Below are 18,516 nucleotides of genomic sequence, written 5' to 3' on the forward strand. Positions count from 1 at the left end.
AGAACTCTCCTCGTGGCTTACTATTGCAAAGTTCTGCCGGTTGGCCAAAGATTTGTGCTCGTAAAGGCGTTTTTGTTCCTTTAAAAAAAAAGATATATTCTTCTCGTAAGTAGCTGCGGTCACTTCAACCTCAATTTCCAGACCTCCCTGAATGATTGGTGATCTTCTAAGAATGACATCTACCACCCTTGCAATCATTGTTCTTCGGTGTATGATGAAAAATCTCTCTCACACTAAAACAAATAATGAAGCAGTATGGATGGAAAAAATTAGTATTGCGTTTTACCGAAGAGCCAAAGTAAAATTCAACTAATTTAGTACATGTAAAAAACTCATTACTTACCACAAGTTGTTGGCTTATCAAAGGCCTCCAAAGCGATAAATATTCGTGAAAACCTCTGGACGCAGCAAAAATTGTTTACCGTAGAATAGCATGATCGCCTAGCAGTTGTAAGCTAAATATAAACCGGAACACTCGGTGTGCGCATGCGTAGGAATATCTATTATTAGCCGCAATAGAGTTAACTTTTCCTAGAGAGTGGCAATTTTCTGCCGCGAATAAATTCATCCGCGAATATGCATGAGAAGACAACTTTCGCGAAATATAACTCCGCGAATGAATTCATCCTGTAGGGTAATATATCAGTACCAGCATCTCTCATTTATCTGTAGAAGAACGATTGTTAATAAATATATTACTAAAGTTCATTGACTGATGAACAGAAGGCGAAAACCAGTTCGTTTGAAGACTTCGTCTAGCTAAAGTTGCTGCAGCCTATCATGATACTAGCTAAAGTTGCTGCAGCCTGTGATGAGACTAGCTAAAGTGGCAAGTGCTGACTGTAACTAGCTAAATATTGTCTACAGACAATTATAGCACCTTAGAAGCTTCCTGTACATGAACAGTAATTCCAATGAGTTCACTTGCTATTATAAAATTTAAAATGTTTGATGTTTTATATGGACCCTCTGGGTAGATTATTCAATATTAGTACCCTAGTAGTCTAATGTGCTGTGAGCGACCGTCAAGTGTGCTGATAAAACACAGCGTATCAGCACAATTATTGTGAAGTGCCAGAAGGTGGTTAATTGGCACAGGTGTGACCTGTGACCTTACAATGTTGGCCTGCTAGCTGAAAACCATGAGTTGGAGCCCTGTTGAAAAGTCTTCATTCTAACCTCCAACACCAGTTTTACACTAATGGCCAGAAATGGCTTTTATTTTAGTTGAAATTACTTCTTTACTAAAAGGAGAATCTAGAATTCTAGACAATAATCAACAGCTAAGCAAACTCTTCCTTTTGTATGAGCTGTAAGACTCTATAGCAGGTACACAATGGGTAGAACCAAATAAAACCTTTCTGATTTACTAAAATCATGTCACATGAATACCTTTAGCTTTCAATTCTTTTGCATACTCTGAAATCAAAAATAAGTTTCTATTTCTAAGTTTCGGCTAAACTTGCAGGTTACTGAATAGAAGTTCAAGCATTTTTATTACTCTCAAATTGCACAATCGGCTATCTTGCATTACCATTAGCTAGCACATTCCGCACAATAAATCGATAGTGTTTAAATATTGTATACCTTTTGTTATGTTCTTGAACTAGCTGAATTGAATAGATTTGTCAATACAAGCTTGGCCAGCTGTGCTAGTCGATTTCATCGTAAACAGTAGTTGGACTGGAGCTGTTAAGGGACCTCTTGTGGCCTGAGTAAGACATAATGGTTTGTGTAGAACCAACAGCAATTACTGTGTTCGTCTTCTTTTCTCTTCTCATTAGAGGTTCGCTAGGAAACGACTTCGGTGAGTATCTACTAACACTATCTGTCTATTGAATTCTTGTTAAATAGTAAATGTTTTACAATATTGTGACTTATGATGGTTCTATCCTAGCACAGACCTTACATATGTGAATAGCGAGAGCATGGTACAATGTAAACTCTATTGGACGATCAGTTAGTTACTCTGTCTACCTTGTACATTCAGAGCTAGTATTAATTATCACAACCATGAAACAGGAAACTTACTGGTGTTACAGCCATAGACTTTTGCACTCAGCCATCTCAGCACAAGATAGAAGAGAAAGTTCAAGGTCTACTTCAGCATAACTCGACTGCAGATTCTGCCAAGTTAGTTGCTCAGCTAAGTTTACAAGTGTGCACCACCTGCTACTGAGTGTATAATCTACTATGCCATCTACTGTATTCCCATCTTCTACTGTGTCGCCATCATTTACTGTGTTTCCATTTCTACTGTGTCCCCATCATCTACTGTGTCTCCATCATCTACTGTGTTTCCATCATCTACTGTGTTCCCATCATCTACTGTGTCTCCATCATCTACTGTGTCTCCATCATCTACTGTGTCTCCATCATCTACTGTGTCCCCATCTTCTATTGTGTCTCCAACATCTACTGTGTCCCCATCTTCTACTGTATCTCAATCATCTACTGTGTTCTTTAGAATCTACTGTGACCCCATCATCTACTATTGCCCATTCTCTTGACTGTTTTCAATCATTTGATGCACCCATCATCACTAATGGGTCCACTATTACCCACTGCGTACTCCATAACCTCCTGTGTCCCCATCAACTAATGTGTCCTTCAGCATTTACTGTGTCCTCAATCAATACCAAGTCTTCAATTATTACCATGTTCTTCATTATCTATTTATTTACTATCCTCGACTTCTATCTATCTTTTATCTAACTATCTATCTTCTCCTCCATTGTTGGCTGCGTTATTCATACTGCGCCTTTAGTGGTTAGTGCATCCTTGATATCTAAACTGACTGCGGAGTCAGCAAGTGAGAATCTGTGTTTCAGATATGAAACATGCTCCTGCAATGTGTGTGACACTTCCTCTGATGAGCAAAGGAGGGAAGAAAATTACAAGTTTTCTATCGAAAATGTGCTATTATCTGATGTAACACAGAATTTGACTGTAAGTCGTCTGCCCTCAGCAAAATCATACTATTTCAAAGTGCGCTGGTGATACTTCTGGCATTCCATAAAGTGTATTTTTGTCTTCCACACATCTGAAAAACATCATTTTCTCTTCTGTGACACCAACATACTACGTCCACCATAGTATGTTTCAGTTTATGAACTTTTGATTACTGATACTGACTTCTGACATTCCATGAAGCATATTGTAGGCTTATGCAGTAAGTCAGTAGACAGTAATTCGGTAGTCACTCACTAAAGATTCTCAAATAATTTCAACTTTAAGAATGGCCTCTTCATTACAATTACATACTAATCTAAGGAACTACTAGGCATGCAACTGTGGCCTAGTGGTCTAGCACACCTGACCTGCAAACAACAGGTTGAGGTTTAATTCCCTTAATAGGTCACTAGTGGCAACAGGTATGACATCTACCCTTTAATTGTGCATGTCTGGTCACGTTTCCAATCGCCAAGATTCTCTTGCCACTGGTCTCAGACATGTCCAGCCAAGATCACAGAGCCATTGTTGATGCACAGCCTCTGCTTGCAGTAAGCTGAGTTGACATCATACTAAATCTTTAAAGGATTACTCAGACACTGGTCATTGGAGTGGGTTGTTACTCTAGCTATCAGCATTTAAAGTTGAAAGTGAAGACATTCTTTTTTGTTTACTATTCTAGTACTCTTACCCATATGGCACTAGCTACATAAATGGTGAATGGACAAACAACACCGATGAAGGGGCATTCTCTACATCCCTCTATAACAAAGATAACTGCGTAAACCTGGCTATCTACCTAAACTCACGGCCTGTGGAGGTCGCTGTTAAGCTAAATTTTATGGAGACAAGAAGTAAGTGAAGCATCACAAACACCTTAAATGATGTATACTACATGCGTGAATTTCATGGTATTTGCGAACTAAACAGCTTGTAGGCCTGAGTTAAAAAATATCTGGTGATTTTGATCATTTTTGTTTAGAACTGCTCTGGTAACTGTTTGATTGTTACTTAGATGTCACTATTACTTATCATCTAGATATCACTATTATTTAGATATCACGATCACTTATTATCTAAATATCACTATTACTTATTATCTAGATATCACTATTACTTAGTATCTAGATATCACTATTACATATAATTTAGATATCACTATTACTTATTATCTAGATATCACTATTACTTATTATCTAGATATCACTATTACTTATTATCTAGACCTCACAATTACTTATTATCTAGATATCACTATTACTTAATATCTAGATATCACTATTACTTATATCTAGATATCACTATTACTTATTATCTAAATATCACTATTACTTATTATCTAAATATCACTATTACTTATATCTAGATATCACTATTACTTATTATCTAGATATCACTATTACTTATTATCTAAATATCACTATTACTTATATCTAGATATCACTATTACTTATTATCTAAATATCACTATTACTTATTATCTAAATATCACTATTACTTATTATCTAAATATCACTATTACTTATTATCTAAATATCACTATTACTTATATCTAGATATCACTATTACTTATTATCTAGATATCACTATTACTTATTATCTAAATATCACTATTACTTATATCTAGATATCACTATTACTTATTATCTAAATATCACTATTACTTATTATCTAAATATCACTATTACTTATTATCTAAATATCACTATTACTTAATATCTAGATATCACTATTACTTATATCTAGATATCACTATTACTTATTATCTAAATATCACTGTTACTTATTATCTAAATATCACTATTACTTATTATCTAAATATCACTATTACTTATATCTAGATATCACTATTACTTATTATCTAAATATCACTATTACTTATTATCTAGATATCACATTACTTGTTATCTAGGTATCACTATTTGTTATTATCTAGATATCAATATGACAGTGACTGCGAAATACCATCATTTTCCACTATATAATAAGCTAACTAGTCATATGTCTATGTTTAGATTACATGTACAATAATACCGTTTTATTTAACAGATGAGGTCACGATTACATGCACTCAAAAAGGTCAAGAACAAGTTTTTGCTGTGAGTGAAGGCACGGAATCAGAAACGGATATGACAGGTAAAATTGGTGGTCTTACTCAATATTCTAACACTTCGTAATAAAATGTAAAACTTAAAATATGTTCATGTTCTTATTGTTTAGCCTAGAGTACCTAATTCTTTTCAAATAGAAATATATTTGCTCTCATTTGGTGATAACCTGATGAGATCATGTCTAAATTAATTTGGAACGAGTTTGTAGTGATTGACCAACAGCTAAGTACTCTTTATATTATATGTATATATTTTCTATATATATATAAACAAATATTTACAAACAAGAAGACTTGATGAGGGACACTGCGATGCAGACTTGTAGTGAAGGAAATTTGACTTTTCGGATAAGTTTTAGTCTAAATACAAAATATAGTATATACAGTATATATATGCGGTATATATACAGTATATATATAATGTATATATATACAGGATATATATACAGTATTATATACTGTATATATATCCTGTATATATATACAGTATATATATACAGTATATATACAGTATATATACAGTATATATATACTGTATATATATACTGTATATATATACTGTATGTATATACTGTATATATATATACTGTATATATATATTGTACATATATTGTACATATATTGTACATATACTGTACATGTATTGTACATATACTGTACATATATTGTACATATACAGTATATATATACAGTATATATATACTGTATATATATATACAGTATATATATACAGTATATATATACAGTATATATATACAGTATATATACAGTATATATACAGTATATATACAGTATATATACAGTATATATACAGTATATATACAGTATAAATACAGTATATATACAGTATATATACAGTATATATACAGTATATATACAGTATATATACAGTATATATACAGTATATATACAGTATATATATACAGTATATATATATATATACATATATATATGTATATATATATATATACTGTATATATACAGTATATATGCTGTATATATACTGTATATATATGCTGTATATATACATTGTACATATATTGTACATATACTGTACATATTTCTCAAAGTTTGTCGTCGTCTGTTTGGATATCTGTCTGTCCGTCTGTTCGGCTATAGCTAATAAAATCTTGGATATCAAAATTTTGCATTTTGCTGCAATCGAACTCATGACGATTGCAATCCCAGGATTGCAATTCAATTCTCTACTACTTCTCTACTACAAAAGCTCTTACGATTCATAGCTTTTACTATATACTCTACACACCCTTTTTCAATTGCACGCACTAATTGACATATTAATTGAAATTCTATTTACTCTATGAAACGCGATGCTTTTTCGCGTTTTCGTGAGCTTGTATTTCCGGTTTTCTGTAAAGTTTAATTGCTACATTGCGGTAAAGGTCAATACTTGGACTAGGACTTGCCTCTCCATTCTCTCTCCGTTCGGTCTGACAAAGAACTCTCGTGCGCGATACTGCTATACGTTTGTACCAGTATCAAAAGGTTTTGAAAATTTTTAAAAATTTTTTAAAATTTTTAAAAATTTTTTTAATTTTTAAAGATTTTTTAAGGTTTTTAAAATTTTGATAAATGCTGCAACAGTATCCTTTTTTAGTCACACTATCATATGCTCAATGTTATTATTAATTGAACATATTCATGATTTTTATATCATTTTTTTCAGTTCGTATTAATTGTATCTGTATCAAATCATTTTTCATTGTAAGTTTTGTAGTAAAACAGACTTCATCTATCCATGACTAGCTAATTATTTCACATTTAAACACCTTTAAAGTTGTTTTATTATTTCTTTTAAATGATTTCAGCTGCATAAGGCACTTTTCTCATGATATGAAGATTAAAAGTTAGAATGGTAAATTTTGTTAAATAAAAATAGATTTTCTGTGTAAAGATTTTTGTATTACCCAGGTAACGCCGGCCATTCAGCCATTCTGCTTATTTATATATATTTTGCTCGAAGTATGTGTGTATGTGTGTCCCTCCGGCTATAGCTATTAAAATCTTGAAATAAAGAATCCGTATCAAAGAAGAATTGATCTCAGCCCCACCGTTGACCAGTTCGACGCCGTACCCATTAGGCCAACAAGATTGAGTTGCAACCTTGTCGTTATAAGTCATTATATGAGAGCAAATACCCATAGGCTTTGCGTACTAAGCAGGGTGATTGCGTTAAATAAGTGATTGTCATTAGTTAGCTTACTAGAACTTTTCATTGGCAATCTGCCAGACAACTCTCATTACACAAAACACTTTTCTCATGGTATGTAGTTGAAAATTTAGAATGGCAAATGTTGTTATATGTTAAATACGAATCAAGTTTCCGATCAAATACTTTTTAATTACCTCAGCAACGCCGGGTAGCACAGCTAGTATGTATATATATACATCTATACTTTGAGAAATACATCTCGTATATGTATTTCTCAAAGTTGGTCGTTCATCGTTGTCGTAGCAAATACCCATAAGCTTTGCATACCCTGCAAGGTGATTGCGTAGTAACTAGTAAGTAAGTGATAGTCATTAGTTAGCTTACTAAAATTTTCCATTGGCAATCTGCCAAGCTATTAGCAAGTGCGTCACAACTCTCATTACTTCTCATTGTTTATAAGCTATGCTTATAAACCGGGCAACGCCGAAAAGCACAGCTAGTAGGTATATATATTCAAGCTACAGTACTGTTAATATGTAACTATGTAAATATGATACTAATATTAGACCAAGACCAGTTCTACAAGAAAACCTACTAATATTTGTAATAATAATTAATATAATATAATTGATAATAACAAATAGATTATTAATTGCAGATAAGAAGTCATATGGAATAAAGGTAGGAATAGGAGTGGGAGCTGGTCTCATCTTACTCATCACAGCTGGTGGCTTCGGTTTCTATTTCCTGGTCATGTGAGTACTCTAGTCACTAATATTATGTATTTACTGTATGACTCACAATCTAAATACTTCAATCTGACACAGCATATGCAGAATTGTTAAACATCGATCAGGGAAGATGTCTGAGTCAATTAGTTTATTTTCTTAACATTTCAAATGGGCCGTTGATAAATGTGTTATTTTAGCAAACGCAGTCAAACCCTGAGTTATCACGATTCCTCTCGATCCAACATCTCCAATCCATTGCCATCTCCCAAGCCACAAAAAGACCTTAATACCTTAAACCTACAGAACAAATCCGCTTCAATGTTGGGTTATGACAATGCAACTCATGGAGCAGAGGCTAGGTATAGTTAATTGTTATTTACCGTAAAACCTGTATTTGAATGCCATAGCGCTCTATTTTTCAGCTCTTCCTCCATAGTGTTGCAATATAAAGGTGGCCTTCAAAGTTCAAATAGAGGCTGGCATTGTATTTTTCATACGGCTTGTCAGTTTTGGAACTTACCCTTTTACATGCAAAGCGAATGTCACATATTTTGCCCTCTCCTTTGGGTGGAGCACATTAACCCTTTTGGATGCAATAAATCAGCTAATTTATCTCGAACTTGTCAGAGATCTCTAAATAAATATGCATTGAAAAAACTGAGGAATATCTCTACCAGTTGATAGCTATTGCTTTTAATTAACCTGTGATGACATTATAGCCTGTATCCTGCTTTGAAATTTGTTGTAGCTTTCAATTTTTTATTTTATTTTAAATCTGAAGACGTATTTTATTTTATAACTATATTCAACAATGTTGCACAAAAGCTCATTGCAATCATTGATATGTTTGCTACAGTTTGAGCCAAAACTGGACTTCCATGTGCAATTTACACATAAAATGGCTTTTTACAAGCGATGATTCATTGTAAGATTAGATTATCGCAATGATGCTATCAAATAATATGCTATAAATCTGCAAATTTATTAGCTATATAACAATAATCTATCAAATGCTACAAGTATATATTCATAAATAAGTGACATAAACAAACCATACTTATAATACATGCAGTAACAAAAATTAACATTTTTAAAACAAAAATATTTGCATCAATTGCAGGGCCAGTGGTGTTCCTAGTGTTGCTTTTAATGGAACGAAAATCTTCCTTTAGTAGTTCGATACCTACCACAGTGTCCTCTGACCTCAACTCTTCTGCATTGCTGAACTAGTCAATATTAGCTTATAAACAATTTTTTACCTACCACAGTGTCCTCTGACCTCAACTCTTCTGCATTGCTGAACTAGTCAATATTAGCTTATAAACAATTTTTTTAGCAGAGCAAAACTTACGCATTGCCTTTCGCACAAATACGTTTAGGCTAATGATACACTATTAGCCGCATGCGCTAAACACAACTTTTAGCCTAAAATTAGTCGTTTGTATACCACTGTCAACGTAAACCGTTTTTCACATACGTCAAAGTATCAAGACCGCATTAAACAAGAAACTACTATTAGCCTAATACAGTTAATAATTACGTATTTCTATGGTGTTGTTTTCAGTTTTAACAACAAAAAAAGCCTTGAAGTTGAACAACGAGAGAATTAATTGTTATTGATGTAACTGAGTCATTACTAATATGATTTTGTGGATACATGTCCCTACTGATCACTTGCTATTATGGGTTCAAAAAGATAACATGTAAAAGTGGTGGTCAAATGGGGTGGCTTTTAATTAAATGGTGGCATTCTATATTTTAACCCTTCTCTTATAGTGGTGGTCAAATAGAGTTGGCGTTCAAATAAAGGTGGTGTTCAATTAGAGGTTTTAAGGGTTAAACACATTTAAACCAAGATCATGGAGTTAAATTCACAAACTAAATACTTTCAAAATGGCTAACACTGAAAGCATGTCTTTAACATTCATCCAAAGCTAACCAGACAAACAAACCGAATTCGTGTCACTGATGTCTAGTTATATTGTAGATATGTTCACTCAGAGCCACTTTACGAGCCAGTAGGAGACTCCCGCTATAACACAATGCAAGGAGGAACAGTCACTTCAGCTGAACTGTTGGTAACAGGAAAAGAAAACTGTGATTTTGAACGAGCAACCGAAACAAACTTGTACCATACACTAAGCGAGGTCAGTAGCCTGCCTAAAGACTCTGATATGGCTAAATGTACCTACTCTGATGGAGAAATAGCAAACCTTCAAACACCAACCCAAGAGAGAGATGCGGCAGAAAAAACTCCGGATGATGTCTATTATGAAAAAGTCTCCATACAAGAAGAGCATGCGTGTACATGTAGTTCTGATCTAGCTCAAACTGACAGTGCAGAAGGGGAGAGTGATGAGAAGTCAGATGCTCAAGAACTTGAAAGAGTAGATGAGGAGAGTGCTGACAGTGCAGACAGAGAGAGTACAGCAAGTAAAGATGACCAGTCTCGAAGGTTTGATGAGGATAGCCTGAGAATTGCAAATAATACAGAATTGTAGCCTCTGATATTGTTTTCTCCATAATCCTTGAACAATGTCGTTACAAAAAGTGGCAACACCTATGCTCAAACTTGTTTGTCCATATCCTTTTTTCTTCCAAATGTACTATTGCCGATTACTTGATTTGCAAATACTGAATTTGAAGTTTACTGTTTGAATGCAAGGAAAAGATTGGCCAAATAACTTCCAAAATACAGTACATGTTTTGTGAATTTTGTGCTAAACTATTTCAGGCCGTTAATAAAAACAGGATTGTAATCCTCATAGCGCAATAGCGTAACTACTATAACTACTGCCTCAAATAGCGTAACTACTGCCTCAAATAGCGTAACTACTGCCTCAAATAGCGTAACTACTGCCTCGAATAGCATAACTACTGCCTCGAATAGCATAACTACTGCCTCGAATAGCATAACTACTGCCTCGAATAGCATAACTACTGCCTCGAATAGCCTAACTACTGCCTCAAATAGCCTAACTACTATAACTACTGCCTCGAATAGCCTAACTACTGCCTCGAATAGCCTAACTACTGCCTCGAATAGCCTAACTACTGCCTCGAATAGCATAACTACTGCCTCGAATAGCATGACTACTGCCTCTAATAGCATAATTACTGCCTCGAATAGCATAACTACTGCCTCGAATAGCATAACTACTGCCCCTGATAGCATAATTACTGCCTCGAACAGCATAACTACTGCCTCTAATAGCATAATTACTGCCTCGAATAGCATAACTACTGCCTCAAATAAACTTTAATATCTGTATTACAATGGCTACTTTACTGCCCCCTTCAAGTGGAGTGCACTTTATATTACCGTATTATAAATATCATATGATAGCAGGTAATTCTGTTACAAAATAGGGTCAAAATACAGCACCTGTAGCTGCTCAATAAGCCAGCGCCAGTGATTACAGACCTCATCCTGGCACTTAGCCTTAACCATTTCATCAATTAAATTACTCATGGAGATAGAATTTTCAACTGCTACGATAACGTACGACAATAATTAAAAACATTTCGACAATTTTATGGGATGAAAGAAATTCTACTCAAGCGCTCTAGACAGCTTACAATACTAACAGAAGTAATACAACTCAACCTTAATCAATATCTAGCATATTTCAGATGACATCATTTTGTGTAACAAAAAAATGCTTTGATCAACTCAGATCTCACCATCCTCAGTGACGGACTGGGCTTTTAAGAATGATCGGGGTGGAGGACATGATGTAAGAAAATGCAACTTGTGTTTCAACCTGAATAACAATCTGACTTGCCTTGTGTATCTTGTATAATAAAAGCCGTAAAACGATTGTATGTCATAAAATAGGTATCATTCATTAAACCTCATTCTGTAGATACAGATGACATGCAAAGTTATGACCGAATGAACAACAGAGCTAAGAGTAAGTATAAATATATTGATAAAATTACTATTAAGACCGCACTAAAACGCACATCACATGCATATGCGACGGTAGTTGTAGGATACGATACAGACCTAGTTACGATATAAATAAAAAAGGAAACAGATTTACATCAGGAGTAGACAACTCAATTCTACAGAGATATAAATAGTCTTCAAGTACAAGTTATGAAAAAAGATAATCTCCTGGCTCCCTCAATGTTACTGGGTTTTGCAGTTTTCTGTTTCATCTAACCCGAGATCTTGGTTAAGGTTGAGAGGCTGTGAGGGTGCTGATGCTTTTTTAGGACTATTAATAGCTAAAAAAGCAACAAATAAGGTTAGAGTAAAAAGACAGGACCTTTACTGAGTGAATGACAAATACAACAACAAATGCAAGGGCACGTATGATCGAGGTGTATCTATATGTAGATACAGTTTTTCACAAATATTAACTCAACTTACACCTTGATTATTGCTGGGAATTAACCTGTAGGATAACTTAACTTAGGTGAGATGAGCTCTCTCTTATGAAGGATTTTCTTACAGGAATCAGTTACCTTTGATTGGATGAGTTATCCTATATGGAGTGGGGTATCTTATGTGTGATGGGGTATCTTAGGTGTGACGGGGTATCTTATGTGTAACGGGGTGTCTTATGTGTGACGGGGTATCCTAGATGTGACGGGGTATCTTATGTGTGACGGGGTATCTTATGTGTGACGGGGTATCTTATGTGTAACGGGATATCTTATGTGTGACGGGATATCTTATGTGTGACGGGATATCTTATGTGTGACGGGGTATCTTATGTGTGACGGGGTATCTTATGTGTGATGGGGTATCTTATGTGTGACGGGGTATCTTATGTGTGACGGGATATCTTATGTGTGACGGGGTATCTTATGTGTGACGGGGTATCTTAGGTGTGACGGGGTATCTTATGTGTAACGGGGTGTCTTATGTGTGACGGGGTATCTTACGTGTGACGGGATATCTTATGTGTGACGGGATATCTTATGTGTGACGGGGTATCTTATGTGTGACGGGGTATCTTATGTGTGACGGGGTATCTTATGTGTAACGGGATATCTTATGTGTGACGGGATATCTTATGTGTGACGGGATATCTTATGTGTGACGGGGTATCTTATGTGTGACGGGGTATCTTATGTGTGATGGGGTATCTTATGTGTGACGGGGTATCTTATGTGTGACGGGATATCTTATGTGTGACGGGGTATCTTATGTGTGACGGGGTATCTTAGGTGTGACGGGGTATCTTATGTGTAACGGGGTGTCTTATGTGTGACGGGGTATCTTACGTGTGACGGGATATCTTATGTGTGACGGGATATCTTATGTGTGACGGGGTATCTTATGTGTGACGGGGTATCTTATGTGTGACGGGGTATCTTATGTGTGACGGGGTATCTTATGTGTGACGGGATATCTTATGTGTGACGGGGTATCTTATGTGTGACGGGGTATCTTATGTGTGACGGGGTATCTTATTTGTGACAGGGTATCTTATGTGTGACGGTGGTACCTATGTGTGATGGGGTATTTTATGTGTGACGGGGTATATTAAGTGTGACGGGGTAACTTATGTGTGACAGAATATCTTGTGTGAGATGAATTATTAAATTTGAAATGAGTTGAATTTAGTGGAACAAATTAACTAGTAACAGAACGGTATGAACCAACCAGAGAGCATATGGAGAGACGCTATAGCACCCACCCCTGCACTCTGTCTGATAACTTATGATGCCCTTAACTGTGCAATGTCAGAAATTTCTACCAAACCAGTGAAGAGGTGCGCAGAGGAGCTTACCCGAAGCAGACATGACGCGAGGCCCTGAACTTGTGAGCACTGTAGGCGTAGTGGACATGCCTTTGTTGGATGCTTGGAGTCTGTCATACCTCTCCCTGAGCACTACATACTTCTCTCTCAGTTTATCAAGGGTCGTCTCCAGCTCATTGTTCTTACGTGAGAGGGAATACTTCTCAAACTCTAGGCCCTGAACAAAATAGCTAAATAGAAACCAGTCTGTAAGGCGCTGTAAAGATATCCCTACCCATCAAATGCCTGCACATATACCTACTGTACAGCCATGTATAATATGATTTTGACGTATAAACATTGCATACATGTATGTCTATTGTAACCTGGGAGGGAGGCATATGATGCCAACACGCAGTGTACACGCTACTGTATACCGCGTGTACACACTGTTACCTTTAGAGACTGATATCTAGATTCGTAAATCTATTTGCTTAGAAAGATATATGCAATGCTTTTTTCACTTTTAGCGACAGCAGCCCTACATAGTTGAGCTGTCAATATACAGCCTATCAGCCTGTATGTTGACAGGCTGACAGTGGCAGCCTTATGTGACACTATATTGACAGGACTACAGCGATGACAGGTCAATGGCAGCACTACAGTGATCACACTAGTTATAATACACCGATGACAGACCTACGGAGACAGTCTTACAGCCCTACAATAACAGCTCTACAGTGACACCCTTTACCTTAATCTTCATCTGGACATGTATGTCCGCCTCGGGAGCTGGGAAAAGGGTCTTTACTTGACCTTTAGCTGGCCTTATTGATGCCTTCTCTCTGGCAGCATATAATTCCTGTTCAGTCCTTTCGAACAAGTCCTTCACTGCAAAGACATATATAGTCAAAGGAATAATTTGCTAATTCGCCGACCACGAAACCAATGTATTGCTTATGGGTCGGACTGCCAGACTGCCTATAAGCACATTAGAATACGGGCTAAAGATAGTGCTCCTCCAGATTACATGAGCTGGAACTGATTGCAGAGTCTGTAGAGGGATAAAAATGAACATCAGCTACAAATACAGTCAAACATGGATAACTCGTCCACGGATAGCTCGAACACATGGTTAATTCGAACATTTCCTTTGGTCCGTTCCCACGTAATGATAAATTGCTATAGATAACTCGAACTCAACACTGTTAATTCGAACTGTTTTTTTGCCCAACGGCTACCGAAACAGTTGTTATCGCTTTAGAAAATCACTTTGTTCAAAGCCATAGAGGTAAACTTCATCTTTTCGTAATTCATAAGCGTCGTTATTACCACCATCGGCAAAATATTTTTGTCAACGACTTTTCTAAAAGTTTGGTGAAAATTGATTTATACTGCGATACGATGAATAGCACGGGCTAGCCGGGTCACGTGCGCAAGGATTTTCGCCACGCACATACAAAACAAAAATCGCATGTTGTTTTGTATGTGCGTGGCGAAAATCCTTGAGTGCGTGACCCGGCTAGCCCGTGATGAATAGTTTTCCGACGTTGATTCCGTGTTGAGTCAACGTCGGAATGTTGAATGTTTAAAACGTCTTAAAATTGGTGTAATTAAACGTATACGTTGTCTGAGCTACAAAAAACTATTCATCGTTTGACCTAAACACAGAATACGTGTGTACATTCAATAAGTATCTATTAAAAAAGCGTGAGTGATATAGAATGTACCGTAAAACCTCGTAAAACTTTTAATTGAACTGCCTCGGAGTGTTGCTCTTAACGAATCCCAGGTAAAGTAAGGTAATCTGCATAAACTTCAAGAAAAAACGGCAAAATTGATCGTGGGTAAAACCCCAAAAGAAAAAAATGTCTTTTCTTTTGAGCATTTCAACAACGATCAAGTTTTGCCAATGTCAATCTGAAAAACGTCCTGGCAATAACATCACCTCAAACAACAAACCAATCTCAAGTGATAGAAAAATCTCTATACTTTTTCATGAAAACGTTTTAAACTTTACATTAGAAGCATTTAATTTGAAACAAGCCATTTGTGCTTTTGATTTATATTATAGTTTGTATATGTACATGTATCTACTAATAAATAAGTAAATATATGGACTTGTGACAGTGCTCTGATAACTTGAACGCTCTGATAATTCGAACACTTTTGCTCGGTCCCTTGAAGTTCGAGTTATCCATGTTTGACTGTATTCAGCTGAGTTTGAAATTGGAAGTGAGAATTGTGTACACCTATGATCAGCTGATAACACACACTAAACTATGGCACTCGCGTGACCAACATAACAGTAAGTCTATGACAATTCTCCTCACACTACTACAATGAGCATAAAATGCAATGGTGCCACAGAACCCAAATCAAAACAAACCTGGAGAAGACAATTCAAGTACATACATGTACGTACGTACATACAATAAAAACAAGTGAGACAAACATGGCCTACATTTTTTATGTTCTTGCTTGAGGTTGTGGTGTTCCTGTTTGAGCTCATTTATCTCTGTGTGCAGTTTTTGGAGTCTAAAATAACATGGCAATAACAATAATAATAACAAGAATATAGTCTAAAATTCTTATGTACAGGTAATCCTCGTTTCACGGGACTTCGAGGAAACTGCTCCAATATTCGCCTAACGCAAATCCCTTGTACTTACGAAAGTGCTGTGAAAGCTCAGTTGCGAGCGTAACTGCATGCTGTAGCATACATACGAAAAGTTTGCCAAGGCAACACAGCTACCTTCTCCCCATCCCTCGCTCAGTATCTTCACGTGTTAGTCATACACTTTCTAGGATTATATCTGTATGTATCACAGTAGTGTCCGTTTTCAAATTCAATGCTTTTATACCCCGTCGGAAAAAATAAAAAATACTACTCCCCAAAAATCAATAAATATATATATATTCTACAAGACGAAATTATTCGATGGATTTAATAATTTGCGAGTTCGCGTACGGTCAATTCCGCGAATTATTAAAATCTGCAAATGAGTTTTATTTTTAACACAAGGGAAAATAACTACTACCTCAAATTAAAAACTAGACACTAGGCAGAGTTAGTAAACGTAGCTGAGTTTCAAACTCTTTTAAAATCATGGCCGTGGCTTTAAGTTAAGCCCATTGGCAATGCATCACACTTCTTGACAAAATTATTCAAGGTTGTCACAAGCTATTTGGAATTTGGCACAGCATCATCTAAAAGTCTCTCCTACAGTTCTTTACGTTGAAAAAACCCATAATTTACCACAATTTGTTGGTTCACCAAAAGACTCAAAATTGATGAACATTCATGAAAACCTGTGGATGCAACCAAAAATTTATACCTTAGCGTGATCAACATAAATTTCCCAGCTAAATAGAAACCTAAGCACATGGTATACTAGAGGTGGAACGAGACAGGTTTTTAAAATTTGAGACGAGACTCGAGACACTGTCTTGTAAAAATTCGAGACTCGAGACAGTAAAATAATGTGCATTTGGTGATGAGTTCACTACACAAGGACTAGCATACTTAATATATAAAATTGATAAACCTCTTTTTAAATTGAATTTTCACCTGGTGCAAACAATTTAAATACTACATTTTAATTGCGATATGCAAGTATTTTTTGTAAACAAAAGTGACACAAACAGCTCTAAAATAGCGAAGTTATATATTTCTAAGAATTTTGAGCTTGATTGATACTAATTATTATAAACATATTGCTTTGTACATGTATATTTGTTTCAAGTTTGTTTGTGTATTAACTGCAGTATGTGAATTATATTTAAATTGTACTCACGAAATTATATGAATTACTGTATATATTCTTATATTGAACTAACGATGTCATTGTTACCCAAACACGGACTATGGTCGACACGGCCTTTAGTTGGTTTCTCCGTAAACGGGCAGGTTTTACCCACAATTGGTAGTATACAAAAGAGGCCCGAATTTTATGAAGGGCAAATGGTGTTTAGACACGATACGATAAAATACAGATATTTTACCCGCAACAGTCTTATTTATTAAATCCGGAGATTATCCGGAGATTATCCGGAGGGTAATTGGATACGACCCGGTATCTGTTTTTAGGACAAAGAACTGGACTACAATATGTTAACGGGGCCGTTGTCCGGACTACATGATTAGACTCGGAGGCCAACATAATCAATAACAACAGGTAGTAACAGACCTCGTATAAGTTTAAAGGCAGTTGCCCACAATCCATTACAATATATGGAGTTGTTACCGCAAGAAGCCATGTTTTAACAGCCGTGCGCAGGCGCTTTAATTCTATTTCCTGCCTCGAGTTTAGCAATAGATAGGTCAAGACGAGACAGATCGAGACGTCTTGTGTCTCGTTCCACCTCTATGGTATACGCACGTGAAGGCTTTACTCTATTGCTAGCTGCTTTCACGGATTAATTTATTCACGAATATGTTCAACCGCGAATAATTTGGTCCACGAATATGCATGAAAAGACAATTTCCGCGAAATTTAACTCTGCGTATAATTTCATCCTGTAGGGTATATAAATATATAATATGAGAAGTATTAGAAAATAAAAAATGCTGCACATTTTGGTAGTGCAATATAGTATGTAATGTTAATGATGAGGAATTTGCTAAATCTATTCACTTCTGAAATTTCAAGTTTTTAAAATCTTGAAATTTTTGATTAAAGTATTAAATAAGACTTTAATAAACTACTAGAACAGTAAATCTTTAAATGTATAACAGATGAAAAAAATAAAATATACCATAATACCGAATGAAGATGAAATAAACTATTTAACAACAAAATTCTTTATCGATGGGTTTTATGGAACGAATTATCATTGTTAACAGAGGACTAC

General features: G+C 35.6%; 2 protein-coding genes across 2 annotated transcripts in view; one reads left to right on the plus strand and one right to left on the minus strand.

Annotated features, from left to right (window-relative positions):
* Window positions 1–1,668: 1,668 nt before the first annotated feature.
* Window positions 1,669–10,725, plus strand: LOC137404497 (uncharacterized). Its single transcript, XM_068090721.1, has 8 exons — window positions 1,669–1,807; window positions 2,043–2,133; window positions 2,832–2,949; window positions 3,635–3,806; window positions 5,002–5,088; window positions 7,894–7,990; window positions 8,164–8,325; window positions 9,954–10,725. Exons 1-8 carry the CDS (start codon window positions 1,726–1,728, stop codon window positions 10,465–10,467), a joined length of 1,323 nt encoding a protein of 440 aa, XP_067946822.1. The 5' UTR covers window positions 1,669–1,725; the 3' UTR covers window positions 10,468–10,725.
* An 849-nt stretch (window positions 10,726–11,574) lies between these two features.
* Window positions 11,575–18,516, minus strand: part of LOC137405291 (kinesin-related protein 4-like) — a 46,559-nt gene continuing 39,617 nt past the window's right edge. The window contains exons 40-43 of the mRNA XM_068091520.1: window positions 16,127–16,200; window positions 14,417–14,553; window positions 13,714–13,900; window positions 11,575–12,199 (exon numbers count right to left, since the gene is read on the minus strand). Coding sequence (XP_067947621.1) covers window positions 12,102–12,199; window positions 13,714–13,900; window positions 14,417–14,553; window positions 16,127–16,200 — 496 coding nt within the window. The 3' untranslated portion in view covers window positions 11,575–12,101. The remainder of the gene's footprint in view (window positions 12,200–13,713; window positions 13,901–14,416; window positions 14,554–16,126; window positions 16,201–18,516) is intronic.

This window comes from Watersipora subatra, chromosome 9, assembly GCF_963576615.1.
Source record: "Watersipora subatra chromosome 9, tzWatSuba1.1, whole genome shotgun sequence".
Taxonomy (NCBI): Eukaryota; Metazoa; Bryozoa; class Gymnolaemata; order Cheilostomatida; family Watersiporidae; genus Watersipora; species Watersipora subatra.

Coding starts and splice junctions, on each gene's coding strand:
- LOC137404497 (XM_068090721.1), top strand. CDS start 1,726: ATGGTTTGTGTAGAACCAACAGCAATTACTGTGTTCGTCTTCTTTTCT. Junction 3,807..5,001: donor AAATTTTATGGAGACAAGAA/GTAAGTGAAGCA, acceptor TTTATTTAACAG/ATGAGGTCACGATTACATGC. Junction 7,991..8,163: donor GGTTTCTATTTCCTGGTCAT/GTGAGTACTCTA, acceptor GTGTTATTTTAG/CAAACGCAGTCAAACCCTGA.